Source organism: Eurosta solidaginis, chromosome 2 (assembly GCF_040869045.1).
Source record: "Eurosta solidaginis isolate ZX-2024a chromosome 2, ASM4086904v1, whole genome shotgun sequence".
Classification (NCBI taxonomy): domain Eukaryota; kingdom Metazoa; phylum Arthropoda; class Insecta; order Diptera; family Tephritidae; genus Eurosta; species Eurosta solidaginis.
Genome location: NC_090320.1, coordinates 37,218,089 through 37,236,825, shown reverse-complemented (window position 1 = coordinate 37,236,825; position 18,737 = coordinate 37,218,089). Strand labels below are relative to the sequence as shown.

Below are 18,737 nucleotides of genomic sequence, written 5' to 3'. Positions count from 1 at the left end.
ATCCCGGACGGATCCCTAAAACCATCCAGGAATGATTACGGAAAGGACCCAAACTGACCCCGAAAAAGTCCCGTAATGATCCCGGAAACCATCAAAAATTCATCTCTCGAAGGTTCCCAAATGATCCCGAAAGTGCCCCGACGGGATCCCGGACGGATCCCGAAAACCATCCAGAAATGATGCCGGAATTGTCCCCAAATTATCGCGAAATAGTCCCGAAATGATTCCGGAATAGTCCCGAAAATGTCCAAAAATAACCCCGACGGGATCCCGGACGGATCCCGAAAACTATACAGAAACGATCCCGGAAGGGTCTCAAAATGATCCCGAAATAGTCCCGAAAAAGTCCCGAAATTACCCCGGCGTAATCCCGGACCGATCCCGAAAACCATCCATAAATGATCCCGGAGGGTCTCGATATGACCCTTACGGGATTATAAATAAGGTGAAGCTAATTATAAAACCATGTTAATAAGGCAGCAGGCGCATTGGAGCGAATAAAAAGTTACATAGAAACATACAGGTAAAGCTAATAAAAGCGTGCTAATAAAAACAATTGATGGAGGGCGGATGGCGGGAGTAGAGGAGAGGACCACTGATCGTTCCTCCAAAATTGTCTAGATCTCGTTCTGTATGTACCAGATACCAAAAACTATTGATTTAGGAGAAAATTTATATTGAGTTATAACAATTTATAGATTTTACACCAGAGGGGGGATAAAGGGGAGGTGGGCGGGCGGAGGGGGTCACTGCTTACTTTGTAAGCCCTCGACTTATTTGACCCCTTGAGTCGGTGATATTGGTGAAGGCCAGTATACGTAAAGTTATAATGTGTAAAAATTATTGAAAAATAATTTCTCGAAGGGGTCGTGGGACCCCCACCCCTCTTTCCATGTTCGAAAAAAATTTCGCTAGTAGACTACTGTCTGTGTCCCAAATTTCATCAAAATCCGTGTAGCCATTCTGGCGTGATTCAGTCGCAAAGACGAAAAAATATAATAATTAAATTATAACTGTTCCTCGGGGGCGGGGACCACGCCCTTTTCAAAAATATATAGTTAGTAGATCCTTCTAGACTATTGGCTATATGTGTGCAAAATTTCATCCAAATCGGTCCAGCCGTTCTTGCGTGATTGAGTCACAAAGACAAACGTCTGGACAAACATCCAAACATCCAAACATCCAAACATCTTCACATCCAAACTTTGCCATTTATAATATATATTAGATTAGATATTAGATTAGATTAATTCCAGCTAACAAAATAAGAAAAGGAAGATGTTGCATTTAAATAAATATATCGTAATAGATCTATTTTATATACCTACTACTAATAATATCTACACTACCTAGTTCTAAGTATGGCAACCCTGTAAGCTTTACATGTATTAAATAAAAGCAGTTGATTCTAAATACAAAAATTATTACGTCTGATAATGAAAAAGCATTTCAATCTAATACAATCGGATCTTTATTAAGAGATAATACTCAATAGAACAATTTTTTATACCTACATTACACAGTGGAACTAATGGGCAAATTGAACGACTTCACCCAACTCTAATCGAAATATGTAGGTGTATTAAAGCTCAATAAGAGCTAAGTGAGACTGTAGATCTAGTATTGTTAGCAACGCATAAATATAACAATAGTATTCATTCTACAATAAAAGCTAAACAAAGTAATGTTTTTCAAAAATTTTCAAATGAGGAGTTGAATTGTGTTAGAGAAAGATTGGTGAAGTCACAGGAAAACATATTAAAAAGAATGAATAAGAATAAAAAAATTAGATTATATGAACCGGGAGAAACAGTTTTTATTAAAAGAAATAAAAGATTGGGGAATACATTTAATAAAGTTTTTAATGAAAAGGTTGTAGAAAAAGACTTAGGTACCACGGTTTTAATCGAAGGTAAAAAAGTTCATAAAAGCAACCTTAGATGAATTACATTCTTTGTTTTAATGATCTCTGTTTAGTTTTTTTTTCTTTTTCTTGTGAATGTTAAAATTTCAGCCATATCAATTTTGATTGTTTACAGTTATTATATTTGTATTTGATTAAAAAATATCTTATTTAATTTTTGTTTTAATAATAACTTAAACGGGGACGTTTTAAATTTGAAAGGGGGAGTAGTTAAGTTATGTCTTTGTTAGTTGACATTGATTTAAATAAATAGCAATACTGCATTCTTAAAAAGAATACTATCATATATTAGATATTAGAAAAACTACTGTATTACGTGATCACTGTTGTTTGAAGAAATTAAATAATTGATTTTTGAATGAATATGAAATGTAAAATTTTCAAAAGAAATTTTCAGAATAAAATTTGTGACGATCACAACAAGATCATATTTTTCAATTTAAATACATATAATTTTAAATTAACAAATTTTTAATTTATACAAAGATGTTGTGACTTTTTTTACATAAGAGTAATGACTGAATGTTAAGTGTATTAACCTACATATATATTAGAAAACCAGACATCTCCTGGCTGGTTTTATCAGAATACTTCAACAAAGATGAAATATTGCGTACGAATGTCCCACCCGTGAAGATGGAACATTCCGAATGATTTCGGTATTCAGTCACAAAAAAAACTTATCACATCAACATCAAAATTCACCAAAAAGACAATAAAACCCATACATCGAACAAATAATATTGTGACGAATATTAGCATCACTAAGCGATACTAGCATCACTAAGCAGCCGCCCGTATGTACGTAAACAAGTCAATCTTCATTTACACACATATGTACATACGAGGCAAGGGAGAGATACAAACGCATGTACTCATCAGCCGAAGTAGTACTAACATATACAAACTACAAATATACACGTATATGGCTGGTAAACAAGCATGAAGTTCACGATATAACTAGACCTTAGGAGAAATGGGTGAACGAGGAAACCGAGGCATGACTAATCAGTTTTGATTTAAGCACGCTATTGGTTGTGAAGTATAAGGGTAATTGTGAAGTACTCTCAAAGTAGTTTAATAAAGACCATTTTGTATTATTGAATATTGGAGTTATTTATTCAACAGTTTAGCGATTCGAACGTTAGCAGGTTTGGAATAAGAGGAATTTCTAAATTCGTTACAATATAACACTACATTTTGACAACTCAAGGTTGCTTCGTGTTGTAGGTGAGCTTGATAAGGCGGCGCTCCCATTTCTGTATTTAAAATCCCAAAGTGCGTAGGATCTAATCCCAGTGGCTATACATTGTTTTTAAATTTTTTTCGTACTTTGCTGTAATTTTCATATTTGTTATTTGCCCCGGCCCAGCTCACAAATTAGTGACCGCTTACATAATAGCACCTTGCCTCAAAACTGAATTTCATCCCAAATTTTCTCTTATAGTGACTATAGATGGCTTTCGGAATTCAGCTGTAAATTTGATTTCCCTCTGTTCATTTCGCCCAAACAAATTGTTGCCAATAAAGCGAGATCTTTTTGGAACGCGAAAAATTGTTTCGCCAGGGTCTTCGATAAGGCGAACACAAAATGGTAAAATTTCGGGTGCAAATAAAACTCGCGTTAAAGGTGCTTATAAAGTTTAAGTCGATATGTATATGCGCGTAAAATAACACAGCTTTTCAGAAAAGGGCAAGTGTGTACGCCTAAATGCACCAACAATTACCTTTTTTTTTTGCTTCACTGATAAGCATTTATTCTGTTCTGAAATATAATCGAAATAAAATAGACAAAGTAATGCAAAATCGAATCGAAAGAATGACCAGAACCTAGGAGGTTTAATGTGGTCATATTCTTTCCCGAGATGGCCAGGCTATCATCTCAATGGCGCTTGTTACCGGAACGTACCAGATCTATATCCAGTAAAGCACCATCAACATCAAAACCTTCGGAGAGTGTCTTTACATTAATACAACAACAACAAGTCTGTTTAGTGAAATAGGCAATGTTTCTTAAAAATATTGTCATAACTTATTATATTATAATGCGTTAATAATTAGGTTTGCTTTGAATACAGATGGGCCAACTGTTGTACTCTAAGATTTAGGTGCATAGCCATTTTGTTTGGACATCAATGGTTTAAAGTTGGTGCCGGTACGCGCGCTTAAAAAAAAACACAAGAACGTTATAGAATGAAAAATTACTAAAATTAATAGGCCCATAATTATAGTTGAAATAAAATAGAGTTTTATTGGTTTAAACATGGTTCTAAATTAAATATCACTTCAAGTCTTAAACCCTATTTTATCTCTAAAAAAGAATTTTAAATTTAAAATGACATGAGCCCGATTTTAATCTTTTAAAATAGGTTTTAAGTTGGTAGTCTGCTGTCAAAAGTTGCGAAAAATTAAACAATTTACTATTTAAACGCGATGAACTTAAATGAAAGTGAAAAAAGGCTTCCCCGACAAGCAAATATACGTCAGGAGCTAATTTATTATACCTAGAATGCGTATTAATATGTTTGTGACGAAAATTACACAATCTTAAAATGTGCGATGGTTACTTGGCTCCACATATGCGAAATCTTTAATTAAGACCATTCCGCATTCAAAGATATTTGTGAGTTTTGATATTTTAGTATCTTTTGAGGAAAAAATAGCATCCTATACTGATTTTGGCATTCAATTTAGAAATAAATATTCAATGGAATGAATTATTTACCACAGGCATCGATTTTTAATATATGTCAAAAAATTTCGGGAGAGGTGTCAAATGACGTGTTTTAATTTCGGAAGCAATAATCCGAAGGCGACCAAGTAATACTTGTACTCTGTCAAGATATTTTTGCAAAAAAAAAAGTTTAAGACTTTCATGTGGTTGATGTAATTTTGGTGATATTGTTGTACACAGAAAAGAATTCACTAAAAAGGCGTTTTGCGCTGATACAATTTTCACCGGTTTCGCAGCCGTTTGGGTGTAATTATTCGGTTTTTTGTGAATATCTAATAATACAAGAAAAATTTCTTATTTCCGACTTCTAATTATTGAAATACATTACAGAATTCTTGAATTCAATTCTGCTGGCATTTCCTTTTGTGTCTTATATTCCCCTTTACATTTGCCAATTCCTCTTAAAAGAAAGCGTGAAATAAAACACGGAATACAACAAGAATTAGCAACAAAAATTTAAAGAACTGCTTGGTACGGGCGCTGCTGAACTACTTCCCCCCTTTATCACCCTCTTAGTCTATGTGATGATCGACTTGAGTTCAATGATTTTCTAATGTAAAACGGACTTACACTTTGCAGGTCTTTGTACAATGGCTCAACATTCTAGGTCCTTTCTTTCCTATGGAAAACTATACTAAACTCCCTTTATTTATGCTGACTTTGCGAAGACAAACCTAAATTTGATTTAACCTGATTATCATTTAATGTCCTGCATACTTATTAGAATCGAGGTTAGAGATATCCCTATTCGGTTTCGGGTATATTAAATTAAACGGCTTTAACGGTTAGGGCCTCCTAACATTTAAGGTTTGCAATCATTTCGGCCGTCACATCTGTCTTAATGCAAACAACTTTTCTTTACAACATTCTTACAAACTATATAAACTATTCAATATGAATACGAGTGTATGTGTGGATAGCCTTGTTGCTTCCTTTGCTTTAAGGAGCCCAAATCCACTTTAACTACTTATTCGTTTATGTTGCGATATTTAAATACTTTTTAAAAAACGAACTTAAGTAAATTTTCTTTAAATAAGTATGTTCATGTTCAATTAAAAGATTGTTCGCTCAATTTTAAATTGACGGCTGATAAAAAACACCGAATTTTTACAAAACTTTTGCTAATAACTTTTAAATAGAATTGAATGATAATTATCCGCCACCGGATTATGATCAAAACGCGTTTTCAGGTACTCCTTTGACAATTTTTGTGCTATTGTAAGAGTTTTTAGCTGTGTTTTTTCACATGTATATACGCTTACGCTTAAACTTTATATGGACTGCTAAGCGACAAACTTTAAATACACCTCTGAAATTGCTACGCATAAAATGTGTACTACTATATTTCAATACGCATTATACTCAGATGTGACTGAAATATGTGTCTATGTTTCACCCTCTACACTAATTATATGTATTCTATGTGTGTCCACTATATATCACGACTGATTCAGCTATATGTTATACACAGACATACAACAGAGGGTTGTGTCTCCGCTTTTCGGTACACCCTGTGCTGTAACTAGTAGTTTGACCACTGCCGCTAGATGGGTCTCCTAAGCATTATCTAAGCGAAGATAGGCGTTTTTTTACGCGCAAACGTAAACGTATACGCGTGTATAAAAATCACAGCTTATATTTCACCTTCTGCACTAATTCTATGTATTCTATGCGCATCAACTATTTATCGCAACTGATTCAGATATATGTTATACACAGAAATACAACAGAGGGTTGTGTCTCCGCTTTTCGGTACACCCTGTGCTGCTGCGCGCATACGCGTGTAAAAAAAAACACGGCTTTTGTCAAGTAAAAAACAAGTATGGACGGGACTGTCTTCGGCTGTGCCGAAGACTTCATACCTTTCATGAATGGGGCTGAACAATAAATCTTATCCCATTCGTAATCTCCAAATAATCGGATGTATAAGATAAGAAATATATAGTGAACAGATCTACATACCTAAACGATTTCTAAGATAAATATAAAATAAAAAATAGGTAGGTACTTTGTGTGAGGATGCAAAGTTTCAGGTTTTTTGTGGTCTGCGTGTAAAAACTATGACTACGAATCACGTATTTCAACAATATATGACGTAAACGTAACTATTTGATGAAATTTTATAAATTTTGAAGCTTCTAGCCGTAAAAAAGGGGCAAAAAAATACAGTTTATATGGGGTATATAATATATGTACCACCGACCTCTATGATTTTTTCAGACAACAATATATACTATACACGTAAGCATTTGGTGAAATTTGAAGCTTCTAGCTGTTAAAATGGGGCAGAAATTTCGCAAAGTTTCTTATCTGACCAATCGGTTGTATGAGATATATACTATGTATACCGCCGATCTCAATGATTTTTCAGACATCAATATATACTATACACGTAAGCATTTGGTGAAATTTGAAGCTTCTAGCTGTTAAAATTGGGAAGAAATTGCGCAAAGTTTCTTATCTGAACAATCGGTTGTATGAGATATATACTATATATACCACCGATCTCAATGATTTTTTCAGACAACAATATATACTATACACGTAAGCATTTGGTGAAATTTGAAGCTTCTAGCTGTTAAAATGGGGAAGAAATTGCGCAAAGTTTCTTATCTGAACAATCGGTTGTATGAGATATATACTATATATACCACCGATCTCAATGATTTTTTCAGACAACAATATATACTATACACGTAAGCATTTGGTGAAATTTGAAGCTTCTAGCTGTTAAAATGGGGAAGAAATTGCGCAAAGTTTCTTATCTGAACAATCGGTTGTATGAGATATATACTATGTATACCACCGATCTCAATGATTTTTTCAGACATCAATAAATACTATACACGTAAGCATTTGGTGAAATTTGAACATATCTAGACGATTTTTAAGATAAATATAAAATAAAAGATAGGTAGGTACTTTGTGTGAGGATGCAAAGCTTCACGTTTTTTGTGGTCTGAATGTAAAAACTATGACTACGAATCACGTATTTCAAAAATATATGACGTAAACGTAACTATTTGATGAAATTTGATGAATTTTGAAGCTTCTATCCGTAAAAAAGGGGCAAAAATGACAGTTTATATGAAGTATTTAATATATATACCACTGATCTCTATGATTTTTTCAGACAAAAATATATGCTATATACGTAAGCATTTGGTGAAATTTGAAGCCTCTAGCTGTTAAAATGGGACAGAAATTGCGCAAAGTTTCTTATCTGAACAATCGGTTGTATGAGATATATACTATATATAACACCGATCCCAATGATTTTTTCAGACAACAATATATACTATGCACGTAAGCATTTGGTGAAAATTAAAGCTTCTAGCTGTTAAAATGGGACCGAAATCGCAAAAAAAGTATATATATACTATATATACCATCATATATATATTATATATATCACCGATCTCTATGATTTTTTGACACAACAATATATACTATATACGTAAGCAATCGGTGAAATTTGAAGCTTATAGCTGTTAAAATGGGGTAGAAATTGCGAAGTTTCTTATCTGAACAATCGGTTGTATGAGATATATACTATATATACAACCGATCTCTTTTTGATTTTTTCAGACAACAATATATGCTATATACGTAAGCATTCGGTGAAATTTGAAGCTTCTAGCTGTTAAAATGGGGCTAAAATTGCGAATATATATATATATATACTATATATACCACCATATATATACTATATATACCACCGATCTGTATGATTTTTTCAGACAACAATATATGCTATATACGTAAGCATTCGTTGAAATGTGAAGCCTCTAGCTCTTAAAATAGGGCAGCAATTACGAAAAGTTTCTTATCTGAACAATCGGTTGTGGGGGATATATACTATATATACAACCGATCTCATCAATTTTTTCAGGCAACAATATGTGCAATATACGAAATTATATGGTGAAGTTTGAAGCTTCAGTCTGTTAAATTGAGTAAGATATTACAAAAATCCTCTTTTTCTGAAAAATCGGTTGTGTGGAGGATATATGCTATAGTGGTCCGATCCGGCTTGTTCCGACAAATGTCTAATCGGACACCCAAATACACCCGCTCGCCAAATTTTATTAAGATATCTCAAAAATTGAGGGACTAGTTTGCATACAAACAGACAGACGGACAGACGGGCATGGCTAAATCAACTCAGCTCTTCAAACTGATTATTTCGGTATACTTAATGGTGGGTCTATCTATTTTCCTTTAAGGACTTACAATTTTCGGTTTCGTGACGAAATTAATATACCATTTCATTTTCATGAAAGGTATAATTACCATTTTTTATATGTACGTGGGGTCAAGTAACCACGGTTGTAAGGAACAGGGTGAACTTTTAAAATTTCTTCATAGCGCCAATCAATGCCTTTTTTTCATGCGTATACCCTGTCCATTAAGCTGGGTTGATTTACATGGACGAAAGTTAACCCATATCGCGCCATCGATTTTTCGATAGGTTTTGGGCTCAGGAAAAAAAGTTCAACTAAGGATAACCAAAAAAATAATTTTCGAGCCTGCAAAATTTGAGTTTTTTGACTTTTTTTCTTTGATTTTTCAGGTTTTTTTCATGACCTACTTAAAAAATTTTCATTTGATTTTAAAATTTTCATGTATACCCTGTCCGACTCAAAATTGCCCGCTAAAAACTTTGACGATAACAGTTTTTTGAAAAAAACAAGTAAGGAAGACTAAGTTCGGGTGTAACCGAACATTACATACTCAGCTGAGAGCTATGGAGACAAAATAAGGGGAAATCACCATGTAGGAAAATGAACCTAGGGTAACCCTGGAATGTGTTTGTATGACATGTGTATAAAATGGAAGGTATTAAAGAGTATTTTAAGAGGGGTGGGCCATAGTTCTATAGGTGGACGCCATTTAGGGATATCGCCATAAAGGTGGGCCAGGGCAGACTCTAAAATATGTTTGTACGATATGGTATTAAATGAAAGGTGTTAATGAGTATTTTAAAAGGGAGTGGGCCTTAGTTCTATAGGTGTGGTGGTAGTTGTATATGTGAAGGCGTTTTCGAGATATCGACCAAAATGTGGACCATGGTGACCCAGAACATCATCTGTCGGGTACCGCTAATTTATTTATATATGTAATACCACGAAAAGTATTCCTGCCAAGATTCCAAGGGCTTTTGATTTCGCCCTGCAGAACTTTTTCATTTTCTTCTACTTTATATGGTAGGTGTCACACCCATTTTACAAAGTTGTTTCTAAAGTTATATTTTGCGTCAATAAACCAATCCAATTACCATGTTTCATCTCTTTTTCGTATTTGGTATAGAATTATGGCATTTTTTTAATTTTTCGTAATTTTCGATATCGGAAAAGTGGGCGTGGTTATAGTCGGATTTCGGCCATTTTTTATACCAATACAAAGTGTGTTCAGATAAGTACGTGAACTGAGTTTAGTAAAGATATATCGATTTTTGCTCAAGTTATCGTGTTAGCGGCCGAGCGGAAGGACACACGGTCGAGTGTGTATAAAAACTGGGCGTGGCTTCAACCGATTTCGCCCTTTTTCACTGAAACTAGTTATCGTCCTAGAATCTAAGCCCCTACCAAATTTCACAAGGATTGGTAAATTTTTTTCGGCTTATGACAATAAAAGTATCCTAGACCAATTAAATGAAAAAGGGCGGAGCCACGCCCATTTTGTAACTTTCTTTTATTTTTGTATTTTGTTGCACCATATCATTACTGAAGTTGAATGTTGACATAATTTACTTATATACTGTAAAGATATTAAATTTTTTTTAAATTTGACTTTAAAAACATTTTATTTTTTGGCGTGGTCGTTCGCCGATTTTTCTAATTTTTACCAAACATACATATAGTAATTGGGGTAACGTTCCAGCCAAATTTCATTATGATATCTTCGACGACGGCCAAATTACAGCTTGCAAAACTTTTAAATTCCCTTCTTTTAAAAGTGGGCGGTGCCACGCCCATTGTCCAAAATTTTACTAATTTTCTATTCTGCGTCATAAGTTCAACTCACCTACCAAGTTTCATCGCTTTATCCGTCTTTGGTAATGAATTTTCGCACTTTTTCGGTTTTTCGAAATTTTCGATATCGAAAAAGTGGGCGTGGTTATAATCCGATATCGTTCATTTTAAATAGCGATCTGAGATGAGTGCCCAGGAACCTATATACCAAATTTCATCACGATACCTCAAAATTTACTCAAGTAATCGTGTTAACGGACAGACGGACGGACGGACATGGCTCAATCAAATTTTTTTTCGATACTGATGATTTTGATATATGGATATGGTCTATATCTATCTCGATTCCTTTATACCTGTACAACCAACCGTTATCCAATCAAAGTTAATATACTCTGTGAGCTCTGCTCAACTGAGCATAAAAAATATTTTTTGGGTTTTGAGGAGTGTTTTGGTGAAAGAATTTATTGTTTGCTGGGTATGAGCTGCTTCGGCCGATGGATTAATAAAGAAAAACAAAAGTTTTACTTTTTCCCTCTATGCATTTTGGCGCTTTCGCGTCATCATCAGGAAGGTCTATATTTATTTTAAAAAACAGAAACATGAAAACACAAAATTAAATATAAGAATACAGCACAATCAATACACATAAAAATTAAAATTTGGAACTTTACTCACATTAATTTGATTAATTTTTTAAATTACAAAACTATCACATATTAACATTAAACATATTGTTTTTATATTATTATTTATTTACATGTTTGATCACAGCTGTGTAAGCGCTGTTTGTGTTGTCCACGTCTTCTTTAAAATTCATTACGTTTGTGAGTTTCTGTTGAATTCGGAGACTTTCCAGTTGTCATCCGTCTTTTTTCTCTTCTCTCAACATCCAAAATCCTAGCGTTCGCAAAATCAACTGTGTGTTCGTTTTCGATCAGGTGTTGAGAAAGCGCTGTTGTTGTTTTGTTGTTTTTCACGTCCATTTGATGTTCGTATAGTCTCGATACTAATGCCCTTTTTGTTGTGCCTATGTAACACTTATTGCAGTTATTGTTGTTGTTGCCTTTGCATTTGATTTCGGAGACTACGTTGCTTTGTTGTTCCTTTACTATCCTGTCTTTTTTGTTTTTGTAAAGATTCTCCTTAGTGTATTGTGCGGTTTATAGGCAAAATTTATGTCGTCATTTTTCATTAGTTTTCTTAGCGCTTGATTGCCAGGCACATATGTAACGCCGATGTATTATTTGTTGGTATTTCCTTCGGTTAACTCATTTGCAATATTAGGTTGGCTCATTTTTTCCGTAGTATTATTTAGTAAATTTTCTATTAACTTATTGGGGTAGTTATTTTTAAATAGAAAACTTATTTTCTTCAGTGAATTCGTTATCGCTTAGGAGGTGTATTTTTCTTTTTCTTTGATTTTTTCAGACAACAATCTATGCCCAATACGTAAGCTTGTGGTAAAACTTGATGTTGCTAGCTGTTAAAATGAGGCAGAAATGGCGAAAACCCTCTTATTGAACAATAGATTTTATGGAAGGTATATGCTATAGTGGTCCGATCCGGTCGATTCCGACAAATGTCAAATCCCCCATCAAAATATGCCTGCTTACCAAATTTCATCAAGCTATCTCAAAGATTGAGGGACTAGTTTTCGTTCAAACAAACGGACAGACGGACATGGCTAAAAAAACTTAGCTCGTCCCCTGCTCATTTTGGTATACTTGTTGGTGGGTCTAACGGAAACATATACATAAAAAATGATTTGGAGCCTTGAAAATGAAAAAAATCGATTTCGACCAAAACAAGTCCCAAAAACCAAAAAAAAATTTTTTTTTAAACTGTTAGTGCCAACGTTTTTATCGCATAATTTTAAGTGGGATAGGAACTATGAGACAAATTCGTTTTCATCGACAACACTTTTGCACGTTTCTGAAGAACCCCTTAAAAAAAATGGTGAAAAAATAAATTTTTTCACCAAAACACTCCCAAAACCCAAAAAATATATTTTTTTTTTTCAAAAAACTGTTATCGCCAAAGTTTTTAGCGGACAATTGTGAGTCGGACAGAGTAACATGAAAATTTTAAAATCAAATGAAAATTTTTTAAGTAGGTCATGAGAAAAACCTTAAAAATCAAAGAAAAAAAGAAGTCAAAAAAGCTCAAATTTTGGAGGCTCGAAAATTAATTTTTTGGGTATGCTTAGTGGAACTTTCTTTTCCTGAGCCCAAAACCGTTCCAAAAATCGATGGCGCGTTATAGGTTAATAAATCGACCCAGCTTACTGTCCATGCTTATTTTAGCTGAAAACTGTGTTTAATATATCTATGACAGACCAAAATTTTAAATCCCATTTTTAATTTAGGCAAGATTTTAACTAAAGAGTATTTTAGTCAGCGACTATGATTACGGGCCATAATAGTTACTAAATATTAGAGTTGTGCTTTTTCATTGATTTTAGAGATTCGGTTCTTTCATTCTTTTTCTAATGAACGAACAAGTTGTTCTTTTTGTTCATCTGTTCCTTTTTTTTCAAGCAAATTTGTTCACTGCTGCTCACACCCACGAAAAAAGTCAACAAGTATAGATGGGGTGTGTATGCAGCAATGCTTTGTGTAGGTATATTTAAATGTGTTATGAATATATAAGTTAATATATGTATATACATATGTATAATTAACTTCAAAATAAATACAAATTTCGGAAGATCCAGGAAGTTGAAAGAGTACAGACACAAATTGTAAATATGAACTTTTTAAGTTTAATAAATGCAATAATTAGTTTCTTACAAAAGATGTTTTTCATAAATAGTCCACACATATCTTTTTGTAGCAGTGCCACACATACATACATATCTTTAGTGTAAGTGGCATCATCGACATTCGTGTTCACTGTGAAATTCTACGTACATATGCTGTATGAATTTACAATGTTCGCGAACGAGAAGACAGAAAGAACTAAAAGAACAAATAGAACCGAAATCGAAGATCTAGTTCACTTGTTCAGTTGAGAGACCCGGTCAATTGAACAAGTTCAGAACGAAACGACCCAACTCTACTAAATATTTCGATATTATACTTACACCGCTCTTAGTTCGCCCAATTTGGGTAAATTTTTTGCATATGCTTTTACTCCAGATGCCTCTAGCTCTGCTAACTCATTCGGATGCATATTTCTCTTATGAAAACGACAACTCGAACCAGTGGAAAATGTTTTTTCACAAAAATCACATGAATATGGCCTTAAGCCTGTATGTGCGATCAAGTGATGTTTAAGCGTTTTAGCGCGTTTAAACGCACGTCCGCATACATCGCATTTATGGTTCAACGCATCGGAATGTACCAACATATGATTTTTTAACGTGACACGACAACTTAGTTGCTTGCCACATTTAGTACAAATAAATTTGTCTCCATGTATTTCCATGTGTTCCTATCAAAATTGAAATGCTGCGCTAGTCATTATTTTAAATATAACTTTTTAAAGGGCTTTCGTTTCCATCGAAATAACTTGCGAAATAACTTGCGAAAGAAATTGCACGCGACGATCGGTTTTCACAAAACATTCCCGTATATCCTAAAGCTAGTGAGCTTGGAGCAAGTTTGCGGTTTAAAGAGATTAAGTTGACCAGGAAAACCCATAGTACTGTGACGAATATTAGCATCACTAAGCTGTTAGTAAATGATTAGGCAATAACAAAAACATGAACCAGCCACTCTTATGTACGTGTACACATTAAAGCTAGCAACACTTATGTAGAAGGCGACGAAGAGCTATCTCACACACACACAGATGTAGTCATCAGCCGAAGTAGTTACTCACACATACACATGCATATGGATATAAACTACAAACATACATGTACTTATATAGCTGGTAATTAACCTAGCATGAGCTATAACTGTTCGGGAAATTACTAGACTTTAGGAGAAATAAAAGCAGCGCAAGCTGAGTAATAACGAATCAATTTTGATTTAAACACGCTATTTGTTGTGAAGTACTACTCCCAAAGTATTCTAAATAACGACCAGTTTTGCAATACTGAATATTGGAGTGATTTATTCAACAATTTAGCGATTCGAACATTAGCAGAAGGTTTCAAATAAGCGAAATTTCCATGAATTCGTTACAGTACTTTAAAAGCTACAAAATACATTAAACATTTGGTTTCCTTTTTAATACTCTGTACTCTCGAAAACCAAAACATATTGTGACGAATATTAGCAACACTAATGGATACTATCATCTCTAAGCCGATACTAAGCAGTCACTTGTATGTACATAAACAAATCAATCATTATGTCTACACATATGTACATACAAGCAGCGGAGAGATACGCACAAACACGTGCATATATCTAAGATACTCACAAAAGTATGCAATCATCATTACTCACATATACACGCGCATATGTCTATGCGAGAGGCTATAAACTACAGATGCACACGCGACGCGTATAGCTGGTAACCAAGTAGAAAATTCTAGCAGAAGAAACGCCTAGAAGTATGCGAACGAGACAGCAGAGAGTATAAAAGGAGCGAAAGCTGAGTAGGCAGTAATCAGTTTGACTTAAGCACGCTATCAGTTGCGAAGTGACGTTTAATTGCGAAGAACTCTTAAAGTAGTCTAATAAAGACCATTTTGTAATACAGAATATTGGAGTGTTTTATTCAACAGTTTAGCGATACGAACATAAGCAGAAGGTTGAAAATAAGCAGAATTTCCCGAAATTTGTTACAATATGAAATAATGAATTTGTTATGAAATTAAGGCAGATCCACGGAAAATGCGAAAAGAAATCAAAAGCCCTACTTTTTAATAAAAAAAGGCGTATTACCTTGAGTGCAGACTTCCTTTTGAAAAATTTTCCACATGCTTTACATGCATTTAAAGGCTCATAATAGGCATGTATAAGCACATGTTCCTTTAGTAGCTTCTTTCGTGGAAATGTCTGACCACATTCTTCACAAAAAAATGAACGTCTAGCAAGATTTGTAGTCTCGGTTTTTTGATTGATATTATGCTCTGTTCTTATATGATGGGAGCGTAAACCCTTTTTAGTAAATGTTTGCTCACAATGCGGACATTTCCACGACTTTTCATGTTGTTCTTGCATATGTTGTTGCAAGTCTGCTTCGTTTTCAAAAAAGCTTGTACAACGACGACAATTCAGTAATCCATGCTTCAGCTTCATGTGCCTGGAACAGTTGCTACGACGTTTGAAATTTTCTGAGCAAATATTACAGGCAAGTTTGAAAGATTCATCTTCAGATTTTTGCGTGGATTTTAACATATTTGGGTTGTTTTTTATTTTTGATGATGTTTTTGCATCTTTTAATTTAGTCTTTTTCTCTCTCTCGATACTGGCTCTATCTGCCGACGACAAAGATAAAGACGCGGACGCATATTCAATATCTCTTTCGTCGCCGTCGCAGCCGAAGGGATCTTCCAATTCTGTCTCTTTGTTATCTTTTAATGGTACCTCCTCGTTCTCCTCTATTATAGAAACTTTCACATTTCCTCCGTCATTTTTACGTGCTGACAGTGAAACGTTATGCCTTACAAAATCACAAACAAATATTTCCTCAACTGGTAGGTCCATTCCGTTATTTGACACAGTTACTTCATCTTTATGCCAATTAATGCCATAATTTTTAAGTAACATTTCCAAATTTGCCATTGACTTGTTTATGGATTTGTTCAGCTCATCGTACATTTGTTGGACTTGAGTTGCACGTTCGATGAACTTAGCAAGCGAAAGCACAAACTCGTGACATTCTTTGCAAATAATTTGAGGAAATGTATCATCCTCTTTAATCTGTAAAAAAATGTGCTTATGAATTATTTCATACAAGTTTATTAAAAAAAAAACTAAACTTACATGAATCCGCAAGTATTGTAGTATAATATTTGCCAAATCTTTATAGCATGTTAAATTATTATTATCTATGAACTTCTCCTTGTTTTGTCCTGTAATAGCATTAATGTACTGAGAATCAGCTTTTGCACAAAGACGACACCAATCTTTCCACTTTTCACCTAAAATTTGATCTGAGCAAATACCTGAAGCTTTGGCCATGTTTATATATCATAACTTTGGCATTGTAGCTCTAAATCAAGCAATTATTACTTCCTTTTAAGCAAAACATAGGAATAGGGAACACGATTAAACAGGAGCATTCAGGGAACAGAACTGTTATCAACCGTTTAATAGATAGTCGTATAATAAGCTCAACACACCGGTCATAAAACACAATTTCTATCACTCAACTGACGGAAAGGCACTTTCAACGTATTGTTGCGAAATTTATGGAATGTCAATTATTCTGTTGTCGTGTTGTGGTGGTAGTGTGCCCCGCCTACTACACTACAGATCATAGGTTCAAATCCTAGCAACATCTAAAATTTAGAAACAATAATTATAAAAAAATTTCTAAGCGGGTCCGCCCATCTGCAGTGATTTGGCAAACACTCCGAGTGTATAATGCCATGAAAAGCTTCTCAGTGAAAAGTAATCTGTAATGCAGCTGCCGTTCGGAGTCGGCGTAAAACATGGTAGGCCCCGCCCCACCATTTTGTAGGAAGAATAAAGGGAGCACGACGCGAATTGGCAGAACAGCTCGGCTTAAAACTCTTCGAAAATATATGGCGCCTAACTTTGGTCTATCTGCATATCTCTTAAGAAGTGTTTACCTCTTACCTCATCCCCACCCAGTTCTAGTCCCAGTCCCAATCCCAGTTTCAGTTTCAGTCCCAGCCACAATCCCAGTTTCAGTTTCAGTCCCAGCCACAATCCCAGTTCCAGTCCTAGGTACAGTTCTTGATCCAATCCCAATCCCACGTCCAGTCGGTCCCTGGTCCATTTCCTGGAAAAAAAGTTTCGTAAATACTAATCTAGGCAAAGGTCTACCATTATACCAAATTTTAGGCAAATCAAACGATTAATAGAATTTGTTTGAATAGATCGGTCCCTGATCCACATCCCAAAAAAAAAAAAGAATCGTAATTACTTATCTAGGCAAAGGGCTACCTATATACCAAATTCCAAGCAAATCGAACTATGAATCGAAATTGTTCGGATATATCGGTCCCTGGCCCGAAGTGTCGTGAATACGAATCTAGGCAAAGGTCTGCCTATACACTAAATTTCAGGCAAATCTAACCGTGAATAGAAAACATTCGAATGGATCGGCCTCTTCGATCTACTCGTATCTGCATAACTTTTAGGAAGTTTTTATTCTTCCTCTACTTCCCCTCTCTCCACATTTTCTCTATCGTTTTATTCACTCCTCACTCTGCCTTTCTCTTTTTCTGGGCCTCTTTCTCCCCCTCCTCCTCACTCCTCCGCTCCATCTATCTATATCTGTATATCTTCATCTAACTCGATCTCTTCCTCAGTTAATGTTCTTTCTTTCGTTTCCTTTCTTTTCCTTCCCTATTCTTTACTTCCCTTTCTTTTCTTTCCTTTCAGAAAAGCTCACTGGACATTGCTAAAAATGTTACTTATATTTATACAATTTTTTTGATATAAGAAAGGAATCAAGTACATTTTTTTATGCAAGATGAAGGTAAATATTTCAAAGTTTTATTGGAAAATATTCCAATAGATCCATTCGTTTTGAATTTATAGCTGTATAAACAAAAATTTTATGATTTTTTACTAAAAAAGTGGAGTTTTTATACTTTTTTTAGGCAATTTTTAGAATTTTTCTCTCCGTAAGAACAATCCTCGTACCTCAAGGAATATTCTAAAAAAAGAATTAGCGAAATCGGTCGCACCGTTCTCGAGATTCGCGCTTATTTCACAATTCAGCGACTTATTTTTATATTATAGATTATTCTGTGCCTTCTGTTATCGTTCGAATTACTGAGTTGTTGAATAAAAACACTCAAATATTCTGCTACTTTCAGTTGCCTCGGTAACCTGTTTCGTCCAGACTTTTTGAGAATGGAGTTTTGTTGTTGTTGCTGTTGTAGCCACATTCAGTGCAAACAAATTTTTCTCCATGTATTTCCATGTGTCCCTTGAAAAATTTAAGTCTTACGTTTATTATTAAATTTATTTTAAAGTTTGGTTTTAAAAGTGCTTTCTCTCGAGTA

The 18,737-nt window shown here is 34.5% G+C and overlaps 1 protein-coding gene across 7 annotated transcripts in view; it reads right to left on the bottom strand.

Annotated features, from left to right (window-relative positions):
• Positions 1-16,796, bottom strand: part of LOC137239571 (zinc finger protein weckle-like) — an 83,894-nt gene extending 67,098 nt beyond the window's left edge. The window contains exons 1-5 of one of the 7 annotated variants that reach the window (XM_067765022.1): positions 16,701-16,757; positions 16,519-16,607; positions 15,475-16,455; positions 13,719-14,068; positions 1,454-4,088 (exon numbers count right to left, since the gene is read on the bottom strand). In XM_067765022.1, coding sequence (XP_067621123.1) covers positions 4,022-4,088; positions 13,719-14,068; positions 15,475-16,455; positions 16,519-16,607; positions 16,701-16,716 — 1,503 coding nt within the window. In that variant the 5' untranslated portion in view covers positions 16,717-16,757 and the 3' untranslated portion in view covers positions 1,454-4,021. Of the gene's footprint in view, positions 1-1,453; positions 4,089-11,113; positions 12,117-13,718; positions 14,086-15,474; positions 16,456-16,518 lie in introns of those variants that run through there. The other 6 variants (XM_067765020.1, XM_067765021.1, XM_067765026.1 and 3 more) reach the window with 6 other exon arrangements.
• Between the last annotated feature and the right edge of the window lie 1,941 nt (positions 16,797-18,737).